This window comes from Triplophysa dalaica, chromosome 3, assembly GCF_015846415.1.
Source record: "Triplophysa dalaica isolate WHDGS20190420 chromosome 3, ASM1584641v1, whole genome shotgun sequence".
NCBI classification, from domain to species: Eukaryota; Metazoa; Chordata; class Actinopteri; order Cypriniformes; family Nemacheilidae; genus Triplophysa; species Triplophysa dalaica.
In genome coordinates this window covers 18,435,061-18,452,111 of record NC_079544.1, presented here as the reverse complement: position 1 = coordinate 18,452,111, position 17,051 = coordinate 18,435,061, and the positions used below count along the sequence as shown (strand labels likewise).

At 42.7% G+C, this 17,051-nt stretch overlaps 1 protein-coding gene across 1 annotated transcript; it reads left to right on the top strand.

Moving 5' to 3' along the window:
- Positions 1-939: 939 nt before the first annotated feature.
- otomp (otolith matrix protein) lies at positions 940-14,701 on the top strand. The gene is made up of 10 exons (XM_056744083.1): positions 940-1,102; positions 2,003-2,100; positions 3,314-3,450; positions 3,687-3,789; positions 4,143-4,328; positions 4,881-5,055; positions 5,337-5,404; positions 5,854-6,038; positions 12,935-13,106; positions 13,677-14,701. Exons 2-10 carry the CDS (start codon positions 2,022-2,024, stop codon positions 13,685-13,687), a joined length of 1,116 nt encoding a protein of 371 aa, XP_056600061.1. The 5' UTR covers positions 940-1,102; positions 2,003-2,021; the 3' UTR covers positions 13,688-14,701.
- The last annotated feature ends 2,350 nt before the right edge of the window (positions 14,702-17,051 follow it).

Genomic DNA, 17,051 nt, shown 5'->3' with positions numbered 1-17,051 from the left:
TTGTACTGCTGGTACAAAGTCAAGGCACAGGTCAACCTCGCATGTGGATGTGTTTCATTGCTTCCGTTTTGTGTATAAACTTTAATTGTGTAATTGTGAGTCTTTCGTAAAGGGTTTTTTGTACTTTTTAGGTGCAATGTAACCTAATGCAAACGTTTATTGTCTACACTTAACTTGTGTCTTATCTTTCATGCTTTGCATTTCACTATAATCTTAACTTTAGATTCTAAAGTAATGCATGTAGCGTTTTATCTTGGTCCTGTATCATCACCATCTTTTGAGAATTACTGTTACTGTTACGGCTGTGTATCAATGGGCCTACAATTCTAAGGTTGTAGCAGTGTTTACAAAGAGTTAAAGCAACACATCACATAGCTGCTTAAAAAAAGTAAAATGTCCTTGTCGTGACAAGAGTCAAGGAGGCAGTGACCTGATCTATGATTTCAAACTAGCTTGTTGATTAATGGTCATGTCTTGTTAAACGGTCAAAAGGATATGAAGTTACACAGTTTTGCATTGCAACAAAATAGGATTATTATTGTGTACCTGGCCAAGTTAATAAACACATTTTTCTGAATATCAGGTTGTGCTTTTTTTGTTAGTAGCTTCTCTAACATCAGATATTCACTTTCTTCAGTAGTGCAGTTCACCATTTTTACACTAAGTCCAAGTGAAATTTAACATTACAATGCCTATTTTTTCATAAAATATTGTAAATAGTTTATCAATGTGGGTCATTTTCTTTTAAAAAATTATAGGCCCTCCAATAATCTTTAATTAAAACCCAAAATGCACTTCCTTCCTGTAATGACTGTCCATCTTAAATGACGTACGTTAGACGGCTTGGGCAGAGCATCCGTTAACTCCTCCCCTTCAACTATCCATCCGCTGCCAGTTCCATTTCAAAATGCAAAAGCTGTTTATATACATCTAATCAAATCGCTGAGAAAGGCGAAACCCACGCCAACTATTTTATTCATTAGAAATACCATTTCACTGGGAAATTTGTCATAAAATGGAAGGAAAAACGATCGCAACTTCCGGTTCTGGGGGACATTAAGGCCAGTCAGGCCTGCGGCCACCTTCAAGTCAAGTTTGTTCGGTAATCTTATTGTGGTATTCAGTTTTTCCCGTGTTCAATATGAAAGAAACCTCATATGTCAAATTCACTCTGCTGACTTGTTTTCCCAGGTCTGTCCTGTTATTTCTAGCTTGCTTTCCCTAAATTTAACCACATCAGGGGAAGCACCTCCTGGCAGCTGAGAATGTTCCTGTCAGATACTGTTCACCATGTGTTCAATAAGAAAGAAATCTCATGTGTCAAATTCATACTGCTGACTTGTTTACGCCACACCAGACACATGTGATTTTCAGCCTGCTGTTCCAGAGACACACTTGTATTTAATGTAACAAGGTGTATGTGTGTACCTGCAGTTTGTTTTTGGCCCTGAAATGATATCTTCTGTCTCAAAATCACTGGAATCTCCTTTAATAAAGCATTGATTATATGTAAGGTGACATGAGAATTAGGATACAGGGAAGATATCAAATGCCCTATATGCTTCCTCCACCTCACAGTGGCACAAAGGAACCTTCTGTTGCCACCATCCATATCTCCAATTAAACTTGGCTTCTTTCAGACCTTTGGCCTAATCTCGAAGAGCTTTAGAAGCTGCACAAAAAGCTTTTGTATCTTACTTAATTATAACCTCAGAAATGATCTGACCTGCCCGCTGCCAGGTGCAGTGAGGTGTGCAAAAACCTTCATGCCACGAAGTCCCATTGGATAAGGAAAGAAACACTAGATGCCCATCATGATCGGATAAGTGAAAAATAACCTAACAAAGTCAGATCAAAAAGAGAGAGTTTGTTCCTCCCATCTGGGTTTCTGAGATTTCTATGTACCCTATGAAGGAAGCAATCTGAGCTCAGAGTAGTTTTTTATGTACTTTTCAAACTTTACTTCCCACACCACCCCTGCGTGTCTGATCCCATTCGGAAGGTAACTGTTCAAAGACAGCATGAATCATCCAGGAGGACATCTTGCCGTGGCTCTGCTCCTACTCGTTCTGGTCTCAATGTCCACGGAAAACAATATTAGTAAGTGCAGTTTTTCTCAGCTTTTTGTCCTCATTATGTCCTCATATTTGCTTATTTTAACATGTAATATTTTGATTTGGATTCACGTACCGGGAGCCTTGAGTGGGTTCAAAATGAAGACAGCATACATGTCGCTTGATCAATCTTATGTAGCTATATTAATACACAGATGAAACAATATTGTGTTGATCTTAACAAGTTACAGGCTACATGGCACAACAGTGTGTTATCTTATTGCTTTTTTGTTCTTAAATTATTTTATTGTATGATTCATTATTCTGTCAGAGTTGTGGTACCAATGAAAACGTTTAACTAGATTTATGTTTCCTATTATCAAAAAAACATAATGATCTACAGATACATGCTACAATCCTTGAAAAGGTTTCATCTGTTTAGAAGAGTAAGCAAAGAGTGGCTACTTAGAAGAAACAAAAGTGTTTGTTTTTACAAATATAAAACAAATATGATAATGAAGAATAAGTAGATGTAATGTAGTCCAAGGGTTTTCAAACCCCAAAGGGGCTCCAGGTGGTTGCAAGGGGTCCCCAGAAAGTTTCAGGGAGTCTACTGAACATAGTTAAACTGTAATTAACATAATTATATTGTGTTTATCTCTTAGTCTTCTTTTTTGCTACAATACCTGCATAGTTTCAAGAATTGTTTATATTGAGTTTTTCTTGCTGTAGTTTCTTTTATCACACTCAATGTAAAAGTTGATTCAGTACAAATACATTTAAATTGAAAGTGTCTCCTCACCCTCAGTGTTATATACACCCAACAAATGTATTCACGTTTGCAAACAATATCTTGTCTTCATAATATTAGATTTACCGTTTCTTAAAACAAACAGTCAAAAATTATACATGGATATGTATTTTAGAAAGGGGGTCCCTCACAAAAGTTTAATCTTATTTGGGGGTCCTTGGCATTATAACGTTTGAAAACCCCTGGTATAGTTCAATGAACAAAAAATTAGCATGAACTATTACTATGTTTTTCAGGGAATGAAAAAACTCTACTTTTTAAATGATGAAATACTGTGTTGTCCAAGTAGACAAACACTTTTTAATACTTTTTATATTTCGATATTTGCAAAACCCTATGAAATTAAAATCACGGAATATGGAGATACAAGGTTTCAGATGGACAGCAGCGATATGGTTTTCATTCTTTGAAATCATACATTTTCTGGTCACTTGTCTATTCTTTGCAGTCAGATGGTGCACAGTGTCTGATGTTGAAGAGCAGAAGTGTTTGGATCTGGCTGGTAATGCCACGGCCAGGAACATCCGTGGACAACTACTGTGTGTGAGGGGCCAAAGTCCCACAGACTGCATGAAACAAATAAAGGTTGTAGGAATCTCTTTTTCTCTGATGAAAGAAACAAATCAAAGAACATATGGGGCATGACTTTACAAGGCTTATAGATTTCAGATTGAATTTTATGGCTGCGCTTATTTTTGCTTCTCCTGCAATTCTTGACTTACTATGCAATTTTACAAAATGTTTACATCATTTGATTTTCAATTACACCATACAGAAACTATTGGTTTCTGTGTTTATTTTAATTGTTTTGTTTTAAACAGAATGGCACTGCAGATGCCGCCACGATGTACGCTGATGAGATCTACACTGCTGGATTCTGCTACGGCTTAGATGTGTCTGTAGGAGAGTCTTACAACGGTGTGGGTGAGTATGTTTATAAAACACATAATTCGGTTTTCTACAGTATACTGTAGATTCATTTTATGTTCTGTAAAATATTTGCCAAGATATCCTTCCAATGCTCACCTTGTGTGCTGCACATTATAAAGTTTCAAGGAATGTTGTTGTTGATTTGCACATTTTGTGTCATGTACACTCTTCAGTTCTTGCAATAAAGGATTTTTCTAAAAGCCTTATAGGTTTCTAATTACATGAAAGTTTTTAATCTTTTTACTGTTTCTGTAAAACACTCATACAATATTATTTAAACTTCTCACTATGCCAAAAAAACTACTTTGAAGTGTTGCTTTGATCTTACTGATATTCTTGTTACACAGATGGCAATAATTATTACGTGGTTGCTTTGGCGCGTACATCATCCAGTGATCTGTCCCTGCTGGAGATGCACGAGCGCAGCTCCTGTCACCCAGGGATGCGGACCACCGTGGGCTGGACCGTTCCCATTGGCTTCCTGGTGAACACATCACAGATCAGCGTGGATGAGCAGTGCAACTTCCCCCATGGTGAGAAATTGTGTTTCTGTGCATAATGAGCTCTGTGACATGACTGGGTGACCCCAATATTTAGGAAAACACAGGGCTTTGTTTTATAATGCAGTCTACAGCTGCTTTCTCAATGTTGGGTATGCATATGCAATGATTTGTGTCGAAAATAGCACTTTCATCTTGGGGTGTTATGCATGTGGGTATGACATGTAACATACCTCTGATCTATTTTAAATCAACATTGAGATTTAGGTTATAATTTTCATGTAGTATGAGGGAATCTTTGCATTTAACAGCCTTGCTGTGTCAAATGGCATTAAAATAATTATCTATAAATATTTATAAAAACTATTTCATGTAGTTTCAATAAGTTCATATAAGCTGCATAAATAATTAAAATATATAAAATAGTGTATATTTTATCATATATTGTATAAATATATGTCACACTGCTTGAAATTGATTGTGAACGTCTCATATCACATACATTCATGAACATCAAGTTTAAATACACTTTGTGGATGTGGGACAATTTAATGAACTTCATATTCCTCTCCAAATGCTTTCCAGCGGTAGGGGATTTCTTTGGCTACAGCTGTGTCCCAGGAGTTAAAGACCCCGAGCACGATCCCAAAGGAAACAATCCCAGAAACCTTTGTGAGGCCTGCATTGGAGACGAGAACGACCGCCATATATGTGCCAACAACCCACGGGAACGACATTTTGGGGAGGCTGGAGCTCTTAGGTGAGATGTTTAAGACTGGATCTCTCCTAGTGATCCAGCATTAAACATACTAATATGTTGCATATATAAGGAATATTGTTCTTTTTTTACAACATTTATATTATATTTATTGAAATAAACAATGTTTTATGGAAAAAAAATATTCTATTATGGATAAAAATATATGCATGTTTTTTTTATTTATTTATTAATTCAGTGTGAAGATTAATTAGAAAATATACGAATGCAGTACTATTGCAAAACTCTATGTTTAATACATTTATTTTTTGTTGTATTTGCAGATGTGTCGCTGAAAATCTTGGGGATGTTGCTTTTGTCAAGCACACTACAGTCTTTGAAAACATGCAGGGTAAGTAAAAGCATTGTCTGCCACATGTCGGGTGTAAGAAGAGCTACTTTAACACGGGGTCAAAAAATGTCCAAATGCAGTGAGAATTTGAAGTTGCTTTCTTGTTAATTAAATGAAATTTTGTAAGGCCCTGAAACAGGACAATCCTTCACTTCACGTAATGGATCACGTTTCGCTTGCTGATGGACACAGGGGGGCAGTATTTCATAACAATGTGTTTCTTTGTATCTCTGCTGGGTTCTCTTGTACAGCCACCGTAAACCCTGGAAGCTTAGTGCAGGCATGATGGAAGTGTAATTGTGATACATAGTTTAGTAATACCTGTGTGACTTGCAATCTTTCTCACGATAATACCTACATAGGTTTCATTTAGACAAGCATTGGACACCATCCTAAGTTCAGTTACGTTCAGAAATTAAAACCTCTGCATGGTTTATTATTTGTGTAAGGTAAGAACCAGGAGTCTTGGGCTCTGGATCTGGAGCTGGAAGACCTGAAGCTCTTGTGTCCTGATGGAACCGAAGCTGACCTGTTTCAATATGAGCGCTGCCACCTGGCTGTGGTACCAACCAATGCGGTGGTAGTGCGCTTGGAGGACAAGTGCCGTGTTTACAAGTATTTGGAACGTGTGCAGGTCAGGAGGGTCAAAACACAAACACACATCACATTGTTCATTTGATTTTGTAAGACAAAATATAAAAGGGATAAACAGTAGTTCAAAAAAATCAAACGGCTAGTAAAAATTATGTCATCATTTATTTACCTTCTTGTTGTTTAAAATCTGTATATGACTCTTTTTCTGTGAAACACAAAAGAATATATTTTGAGAACTGTCTCAGTTGGTTTTGTGTCAATACAAAAGGCAGTTTACTTTGCACATGACATCACGGCACTCTGCGAAGTGCCGATGGAGGGCAGGAAGTGATTCCATAGGAATTCACGATGACAAACTGAAAATATCTATGTTTTGCATCGTTTTTGGCTGTTTTTATTTTGTAGCAAAAGTTGATATTCATGAAGGGGAAAATGCGAGTATTTATTGAGAAACAGAGATAAAAGTGCGGCTTGTTAACCTGAATCTGCTGTTAGGATGAGCCCAGCAGGATGACTTTCTAAAATGCTAAACGAGGTTTAACATACCTATACACCAGGTGACCAGGTGAGCTCAAATATACTGCTGTAAAGATCGAGTCCTGATTAAACAGATAAAGTGATAAATCTCGCCCACATATGTCCATCATAATGAAACATCTTAAAATACGGAAACAACAACCATTTAATTATTTTTATATTAAACCTTAATTGTTATAAACACGAGCTACTGTTAAAAGAACAAGCACTTGTTCCAGGGATAAGAATAGTCTTACGTTAAGCTTATTACTCAATAAAGTTTATAATAAAGAAACCACATAAAGTGTCTCAAGGCAGTGACAAACGAAGAAAATAAAACCCTTCTGTTACCATGTTTATGTTTGATATCAGTGATGAAATCAAATGTATTTTTTTGTTTTTTTGTGGTTGTTGTTTTGGTATGTTATGCGGTTTTCTTAGAATGGACTTCTATGTAGAAGAAAAGCTTTGCGTGAGATTTTTCACTTTCTCCATTTAATAAAGGCTCGTTCTTTAAACGGAAGGTAGAGTATTTATTACAAATAAGGTGTCACAGAAATTTGGGCTTTCCTGGTTGTTAAACATACTTTGAATATGTGATTGTGAATTCCTATGGAGGAAAATCATTTGCTGCCCTCCATCTGCGTCTCGCGCGTCATAAAAACCACGTGACTGCACACGACCTGTGGAAGTCAATCGGTTGCTGATGTTGTTTGTTTACCTGCAATCTTCAGAATATCTTCATTTGTGTTCTGCTGATAGTGAGTAAATCATGGAAAATTTTTGGGTGAAGTATCCCTTTAAGCTTGTTGTCTCAGGACACAGAAGGTCACTAAATCAAATGAAAGCATTTGTGACATTGAGCATATTCCACTTCCATAAAGCCGTAACGTAATTAATATTGATCATTAGGTTTTGCACACACTTCCGCATTTAGAACCAGTGCCACCTTATTTTCTACATTTTTTAAATAATATGATTTTATGGACGGTTTCATCTTAACAATATAAACAAACGTTACTGTGCATGCTCACTTTTGTGACCCCAACTTAACTTCGGGTACACATTCACAAACAATAGAATGCCTTATGTCTGATACCAAGTTCAATCGCTAGACATCAATGAACATGGTTTGTTTAAATGCGTCAAAGTTACAGGACCTGTTCAACAAATTGTTTATTTAATAAAATGAACATACAAAAAAATTCAACGTTTATTTAATACAATAATTGTACAATAAAATAATAATATCATTTTATTAGACACCAGCCAAACACAAACCGGAATTTAGCTGGGGTTCCAGTGCGCGCCAATGAAACGGTCTATAACATTGCAAGAAAGATTGTATATTAAAATGGATGAGAATGCTAAATCAAAGCATGCAAAGTTTGGGGGTCTTTTTTCGTTTGGATCCCAGTCTAAACATAAAAACACACACACATACACACACAAATACCACAGATTAGATTCTCACACAGTCTGTGGATATTAGACTCAGTTCCCATTTTCAATGATGTTATCTGTGAAATAATATAACAACAGTTTAAAAAAAGAGCTGAAATCCCTTAAGTACAATACAAAGCATGAAAATCTCATTGGAAATGTTGTTTCTGCACATTTGCGGTCAAGGGTTTGATTAAACTAACGCTGCCAAAGCTTATATTAACAACACTATCTCGGAATTTCTCTGGTATTACACAGATCACATCAGGCTGACTTATGCGTTCAATACACCCAGTGTCAGGAATCTCCGAGGAGACAAGGCAGGAGAACCCAAGTGCAGGCAGACAAGGTGGTACAGGGGTTTGAACGCGAATTTATTTATAATTAACAAGGACAAAAACAGGCAAAACAAAAACCCTCAATGGGGAAAACAGGATAAACAATTAAGAAGGACACTGACTACAACTAGACTAAGAAACAAAGACTTGAAACAGTAAACTAACACTTACTAAAACACGTTGGAAACATGTAACAGGAACAACAACTACGCAGAGCATCAACAGGAACTAGTACAAGAACATGAACATCGAACAGCATAACACATTCACAATGCATGGCAAACGCAATGAACCGCACAAGACAATGAAACAAGAGGACTCTTATAGGGAGACAATGACAGGATAATTAATAGGGGACAGGTGAAACAGATGAAACACTAAGGGGAAGCTAATGACACGAAATGGCGGGAAACACAGACGAGACTCGGGGAGAGTATGGAAGCCCAAAAGGTCCAAAATCCCTCTCCCCACATGAAACAGGGAATTCTGTTTTGGTTCTGCCTCAAGACCAAGAATTAGCCAGACAAGATAGGCAGAACCGTGACAGAACCCCCGCCTTAAGGAGCGACATCCTGACGCTCCTCAAGGAGACTCACAGGACAAGACAGACTGAGACATAGACAAGACTAAACAAAACATGGAAAACAAAATCAGTGGCAGACAGGCAAGAATCAATAGGGGATTAGGGTGACTTAATAAAAATAACAAACAAGGGAGGGGGGGTGGGGGCAAACAAGAAGACATGGGAAGTCCAAAAGGGGGAGGGCTGGGTGGGAAAGTTCCAGCCCTTGGGGACGCGCCAGGGCGCGGAGCCCCAGGAGGCTTGACAGGGGTAGTCCCGGGGGGAACCGTCCTAGTCCCCTGCAGGACTGGAGGGCTGGACCACGGCTGGAATGCCGGGCTGGACCAGGGTCTGAAGATCAGCCTGACAGGGTTGGACGGCGGCTGGGCAGCCGGACTTGACGGCGGCTGGGCAGCCGGACTTGACGGCGGCTGGGCAGCCGGACTTGACGGCGGCTGGGCAGCCGGACTTGACGGCGGCTGGGCAGCCGGACTTGACGGCGGCTGGGCAGCCGGACTTGACGGCGGCTGGGCAGCCGGACTTGACGGCGGCTGGGCAGCCGGACTTGACGGCGGCTGGGCAGCCGGACTTGACGGCGGCTGGGCAGCCGGACTTGACGGCGGCTGGGCAGCCGGACTTGACGGCGGCTGGGCAGCCGGACTTGACGGCGGCTGGGCAGCCGGACTTGACGGCGGCTGGGCAGCCGGACTTGACGGCGGCTGGGCAGCCGGACTTGACGGCGGCTGGGCAGCCGGACTTGACGGCGGCTGGGCAGCCGGACTTGACGGCGGCTGGGCAGCCGGACTTGACGGCGGCTGGGCAGCCGGACTTGACGGCGGCTGGGCAGCCGGACTTGACGGCGGCTGGGCAGCCGGACTTGACGGCGGCTGGGCAGCCGGACTTGACGGCGGCTGGGCAGCCGGACTTGACGGCGGCTGGGCAGCCGGACTTGACGGCGGCTGGGCAGCCGGACTTGACGGCGGCTGGGCAGCCGGACTTGACGGCGGCTGGGCAGCCGGACTTGACGGCGGCTGGGCAGCCGGACTTGACGGCGGCTGGGCAGCCGGACTTGACGGCGGCTGGGCAGCCGGACTTGACGGCGGCTGGGCAGCCGGACTTGACGGCGGCTGGGCAGCCGGACTTGACGGCGGCTGGGCAGCCGGACTTGACGGCGGCTGGGCAGCCGGACTTGACGGCGGCTGGGCAGCCGGACTTGACGGCGGCTGGGCAGCCGGACTTGACGGCGGCTGGGCAGCCGGACTTGACGGCGGCTGGGCAGCCGGACTTGACGGCGGCTGGGCAGCCGGACTTGACGGCGGCTGGGCAGCCGGACTTGACGGCGGCTGGGCAGCCGGACTTGACGGCGGCTGGGCAGCCGGACTTGACGGCGGCTGGGCAGCCGGACTTGACGGCGGCTGGGCAGCCGGACTTGACGGCGGCTGGGCAGCCGGACTTGACGGCGGCTGGGCAGCCGGACTTGACGGCGGCTGGGCAGCCGGACTTGACGGCGGCTGGGCAGCGCTCTCTGACGGCGGCTGGGCGGCCGGACTTGACGGCGGGCTTGGTTCCGGCTCCTGGAACGGGCTTGGTTCCGGCTCCTGGAACGGGCCTGGTTCCGGCTCCTGGAACGGGCCTGGTTCCGGCTACTGGAACGGATCCGCGGCCGGAACGGCCGCTCGGACAGTCGCCTCCCCACGGCGCCCCCCCAAAAAATATTTGGGACTGGGTAGCACCGGACTGGGTAGCACCGGACTGGGTAGCACCGGACTGGGTAGCACCGGACTGGGTAGCACCGGACTGGGTAGCACCGGACTGGGTAGCACCGGACTGGGTAGCACCGGACTGGGTAGCACCGGACTGGGTAGCACCGGACTGGGTAGCACCGGACTGGGTAGCACCGGACTGGGTAGCACCGGACTGGGTAGCACCGGACTGGGTAGCACCGGACTGGGTAGCACCGGACTGGGTAGCACCGGACTGGGTAGCACCGGACTGGGTAGCACCGGACTGGGTAGCACCGGACTGGGTAGCACCGGACTGGGTAGCACCGGACTGGGTAGCACCGGACTGGGTAGCACCGGACTGGGTAGCACCGGACTGGGTAGCACCGGACTGGGTAGCACCGGACTGGGTAGCACCGGACTGGGTAGCACCGGACTGGGTAGCACCGGACTGGGTAGCACCGGACTGGGTAGCACCGGACTGGGTAGCACCGGACTGGGTAGCACCGGACTGGGTAGCACCGGACTGGGTAGCACCGGACTGGGTAGCACCGGACTGGGTAGCACCGGACTGGGTAGCACCGGACTGGGTAGCACCGGACTGGGTAGCACCGGACTGGGTAGCACCGGACTGGGTAGCACCGGACTGGGTAGCACCGGACTGGGTAGCACCGGACTGGGTAGCACCGGACTGGGTAGCACCGGACTGGGTAGCACCGGACTGGGTAGCACCGGACTGGGTAGCACCGGACTGGGTAGCACCGGACTGGGTAGCACCGGACTGGGTAGCACCGGACTGGGTAGCTCCGGACTGGGTAGCTCCGGACTGGGTAGCTCCGGACTGGGTAGCTCCGGACTGGGTAGCTCCGGACTGGGTAGCTCCGGACTGGGTAGCTCCGGACTGGGTAGCTCCGGACTGGGTAGCTCCGGACTGGGTAGCTCCGGACTGGGTAGCTCCGGACTGGGTAGCTCCGGACTGGGTAGCTCCGGACTGGGTAGTTTCTTTCTCCTCCGCCGGCCAGTGGGACTGGCCGACGGTAGAGTGGCCGCAGGAGGTGCTGCGGATGAGGGTGCCGTGCTCCCCAGGGTAAGGGCGGCCAGGGCGCGGTCCTCCGGGACGGTAGCCACGGGGGCGGACACCCAGTCTGGCACTAATGGCCAGGGATCATCCCGGTTGACCACATACCTGATCATGTCGCCCATCCACAGGGAGCTCAACATCCTCATCTCAGACCGCCGGAGAGGCTCGGTGAGGCAGCAGTTAAAAATAACCTTGAGCTCTGCCTCACCGAACTAAGTCTCCCTAGCTGCAGCCAGGAACTCCCGAGCGAACTGCCTGATCCCGCGATCCCCCTGCTTAAAACCCAACAGGAGTCGGGCCTGGTGGGACCGCAAGGAATCGTCCGCGGTTGCCTGCTGGGTTCTGTTGTGGCGGTTCATTCTGTCAGGAATCTCCGAGGAGACAAGGCAGGAGAACCCAAGTGCAGGCAGACAAGGTGGTACAGGGGTTTGAACGCGAATTTATTTATAATTAACAAGGACAAAAACAGGCAAAACAAAAACCCTCAATGGGGAAAACAGGATAAACAATTAAGAAGGACACTGACTACAACTAGACTAAGAAACAAAGACTTGAAACAGTAAACTAACACTTACTAAAACACGTTGGAAACATGTAACAGGAACAACAACTACGCAGAGCATCAACAGGAACTAGTACAAGAACATGAACATCGAACAGCATAACACATTCACAATGCATGGCAAACGCAATGAACCGCACAAGACAATGAAACAAGAGGACTCTTATAGGGAGACAATGACAGGATAATTAATAGTGGACAGGTGAAACAGATGAAACACTAAGGGGAAGCTAATGACACGAAATGGCGGGAAACACAGACGAGACTCGGGGAGAGTATGGAAGCCCAAAAGGTCCAAAATCCCTCTCCCCACATGAAACAGGGAATTCTGTTTTGGTTCTGCCTCAAGACCAAGAATTAGCCAGACAAGATAGGCAGAACCGTGACACCCAGGCTGAGCCCCGTGGTGATCATTGATTTTCTCAAGACACAGTCTTACATTACAGTTTGTCATGGGACGGTGCCAGTACACCGCACTCTGTCATAAACTCTCAGAGCAGGACACCACACACACACACGCACTGCAATATATGAGCACGCATTTTGGAGATTATCTGTTTGTATATTTAACAAAAATTCATCTACACATTCAATCGAAACCTCTTTTGTTTACTTCTCTATATGTGTTCCAAAAGATTTGATTTCATTTTTGATCTTCTCATGTCTGTTTTCCTAACCATTATCATTTTACAGTATTTGTTTTTGTCTTCTAGAATGCTTTTGGCAATGCTACAGAAGGATTCTCTCTATTCAGCTCCATGAATTATGGGCAACCCGACGTGCTGTTTAGCGATTCCACCAAAAAACTGCTGCGAGTTATGGGAACCTACACTTCCTGGCTGGGGTCCACTTATACAACCATCCTGAAGGCTTTTGAGTGTGAAGGTACATTGAGCAGAAGATACTTATTGCATTATGCAACTGAATATATAAATATTTCATAAGAGAAATTAGACATTTCTAAATTAAAGCGTATAATATTGTAATTTCTATCATTTAATTTTTCCCCTGAGGCCCAGTTAGAATGTTAGAAGGATTCTTTCAACCAAAGCAATCATTCTTAAGTTTTACGACTTTTATACTTCTATCTGAATGCCATTTTAGGGAACAATGTTCAGCTAACTTCATCACAAATCATACTTTTTATGTTTAGTGATTTATATAAACCGCAATTATAAAATCTTCAGAGGTATATAAATAACAGTATCCCACTTCTTATTACATCACCGTGTCTGGGCGGGCCAAGTAATATAACTTCAGCTAGTGGTTCTTAGGGGTAGTTTTGCCCAGATTTAAAACAAAGCAATTTTTTTCTTCTTAAAAAAAGAAGACCATAGAGAAAGTTTGGATTGTAAAACCACATATTGAGCTTTTTCAGATGACTACTTTAAGCTGTCCGAGTATTAGATAAAGTGTAATGACACCCCTGCTCTCTCTCCCTCTCTCTGTCTCCAGGTTTGTGTTGATCTGATGAGGAAAGAGGAAGCTATTGATTTCCCACCATCCCTCTCTCTTACACTTACCCTAAACCACTCTTTGTAAAATGTGTGACCCTGGTGTATGGGCTGAATGCCATATCTCCTTTGTTAGTAGTTTTCCTAATATTGTTCCGTTCCTACAGTCTTCATATATCTGAATATATCTGATATGTCTACTGTGAAGTCTTTGCCACCTTTGTTTAATACAAGAGCCAAAAGATACAAACTTATTCACAGAAACGCATTGCTGGTGTTAGTAAGTCCTTACCCATTTCAAGACACAACTTGGATGAGCATCTGCCAGAGGATCTGAAGCTTTTTGATCATGAATCCATAGTGTAACGTTGGATCTTCAGGTAGTGCATCTTTTGCTTAATGTAAATTTGCAGTATAAAAAGTTATTCACATTTATTAAGGCAATACATAATCTTTGAGAAGCAATCGATCATCCTCTGGAAAGGTGCTCTGTGTTGGGCAGTAAAACATTTTTGCATTTATGGTTTTAACAACGGGTTCTTTAACGGTGCTGTTTCCTGAACCTTCAGGATAACGTAATACCAACTTGAACAAAACTACTCTGTAAATAGTCATGTCACTTTTAGATTTATAGAACTTTCTCTTAGTTATAAAAATATGTTGACAGTCAATTGTATTCATCATTTGTGCATTTTACATAGCATTTGTGCATTGTAGCTCATTCCCCCTCATGTTAATCAAAACGTGTTTATGTCTCTTTCTCCTGTGGAACACAGGCGAAGATATTTTTAAAAATGTCTCCGTGAATTTTTGTCCTCTCCATACAATGAAAGTCATGGGGTCCAATGTTGTTTGGTTACCTGCATTCTTCGAAATATCTTTGTTTTGTGTTCAGCAAAAGTAAGAAATTCATACAGGTTTGAAATTACATAAGGGTGGGTAAATGATGATAGAATGTAAATTTTGGATGAACTGTCCCTTTAAATGAGGACTTTGGGCCAATTGTTCCAGCACCCTTGAAAACATTTGTCAGAAACACAGACACATTTCTCATAATTTGTTTATTTTGAAGTCTTTCACCTCTCAGGCTCAGTCAGCAGCAGTAGACATGACGATTAAAAGCTGTTTCGTAGACACAAACTGATGGATCTCTTGTTTTTGATAATCAGTAAAATGCCCAGGTGGAAAACTGCCGCATTGCAGCACACAACATGTCACGCAAAAGAAAACAATTATCTACCAATGAAAATGTAGATAGGAGGAAACCCCGTTTTCGATGTTTCAAGAGGAAAGTTTTGATGCTGGCAGATGGTCCTTCAGCTCACACATTAAGTGTGTCTGTTTATGACACTGAGAAAACAAGCTTCATTAATCTGAGATGTAGACTGCATTCACCAGCATCAGCAGCAGAGGAGGATGCACCAGTCATCACCGCTGTGACTGCAATGTGTGACATATCATTACCACACACTCAAGTTAATGAAGTCTGAAGCCTTTTAATCCATTTGTCTGCTGCCTCCTGCACTTGTACATCATTATAAAAGAGACAGTTTAGGTCATTGCAATAAAAGAATTATGTTTGTATTATGTGTATTAAAAAAGTAACCAAAATGTGTTTTTGAGATATAGTCCGGGGTGAAGCAAAACACTACAAAATTGCAAAATGGTATGGCGAATAGACACCAATTACATTGGATTGTTTTAAACAATCAGTGTGCTCTAAGCTTTGGTCCTGTAGTTATAAGAGACCATCTCAGAAAACATTTGCCCTCCTATGAACACATAATACACATTCAGGCAGCATTTTTACTGCAAATAAAACTTTGTAGAGAGAAGAAACTTATGCTTGCTCAGATAAAGGATAAGGATCAAACTCTCAGGATAATCTTTCCTCTCATGTACATCAGAAATGGGGGCTGTCCCCTCGTACCGATTCATCTTGATCCTTTCAATTACATTCCATACGTTTCACAGTTTTGGTCAGTCAAGCACAGGCCCTGCTCAATGGCACTCGCTTCTCATAGCATTATCTAAACATGTATATACTATAAGGACTATAACAGTAGACACACTCTTAAACATCAAGGTTCTACAAGGGTTCTTTGCAGCAGTGCCACATAAGAACCTTTTTGTTCTTCAAAGAACCTTAAAGCCAAAAATGGTTCTATGGCATTGTTTGGATTCTTCATTTTTAAAGGGTGCAGATCCAAATATGAAATATGTAAAAAACAACATTAAAATCATAAAAATGACTTTCTTGCAGTTCTTTTCTTCTTGTTTCCCAGCAAAAGTGTCTAAACATCTTTGAATCAAGATGCATTTTCTTGATGAGCATTCTGACCTTAGAAAATAAGTCTTGTTTTAGTAAATTTCAGTGAATTTGTGCTTAAAACAAGAATTATTTTCTTAGGTCAGTTTGGTCATCAAGAAAATGCATCTTGATTCAAAAATTTGTAGACATTTTTTCTGGAAAACAAGATAAACGACTAAGTAAGAAAGTCTTTTTTTGCAGTGTAGATCACTAATAAGTACATTTTTGGCAACTCCTTTGTATAAAAAGTCAGATGTTAGTCACACAAGATGCTGTTCACAATGTTATCAAATCCTACTGTGGAGGATCAAACCTGCAAAACCTTCATGTGAAGTATGTTGTGTCATTAAAGCACCACATGAAATTCTTAAAATTACTAATATCATTTTAATGAAAACCTGTTTTACCTCATTTAAATTGTAAAGCTTTTGTATGCCTTGTGTGATAGTTTTGGACCCCACTGTAGGATACACATTACATAAACATGTATAGACTGTATACAATGGCATTGCATACAGGCATTATGTGCTGATATTTATATATAACCTGAATCTGACACTCACAGAAAGGGTGTCATGATGGTATCTCTCATTACCGTCTTTAGGAGGCTGTCACTGGGTTCAGCTGACAGTAGATTTGAAGGAAGCCTGCTATGAATTAGAAAGAAGGTCAATAAATACCCAAGCATTATGGATCCCCAAGGCAGCTACCATTGTACATCTGGATTATGAAATATTAAAGGGATAGTTCATCCAAAAATGAGAATTCTGTCATCATTTACTCACCCTCAGATTGTTGGAAACCTGGATAAATTTCTTTGATCTGAACATGCTTCAATGTTACAACCAAAATGATTTACGATAGCAACGAAATGTGATTAAGAAACGTATAAAATGTATGTAAGACACAAACTAAAAGCATGGCAGATTTCAAATCTAGTTGTTTTAGCCCTTAAAACCTAAATTCCCACTCTTAGAACACATACTATAGTTCTCCTCGGACCACCCATAGCGCTGATACCTCTCACACAAAGCAACTCTGTGCAGAGAAGATATGGCAAAGAGG

Bases quoted from the DNA above. Each gene is read 5' to 3' on its own strand.
- otomp (XM_056744083.1), top strand. From the start codon at position 2,022: ATGAATCATCCAGGAGGACATCTTGCCGTGGCTCTGCTCCTACTCGTT. The intron at 5,056-5,336 runs GTGAGATGTTTA...TTGTATTTGCAG, and splicing joins GGGGAGGCTGGAGCTCTTAG to ATGTGTCGCTGAAAATCTTG. The intron at 6,039-12,934 runs GTCAGGAGGGTC...TTTGTCTTCTAG, and splicing joins AGTATTTGGAACGTGTGCAG to AATGCTTTTGGCAATGCTAC.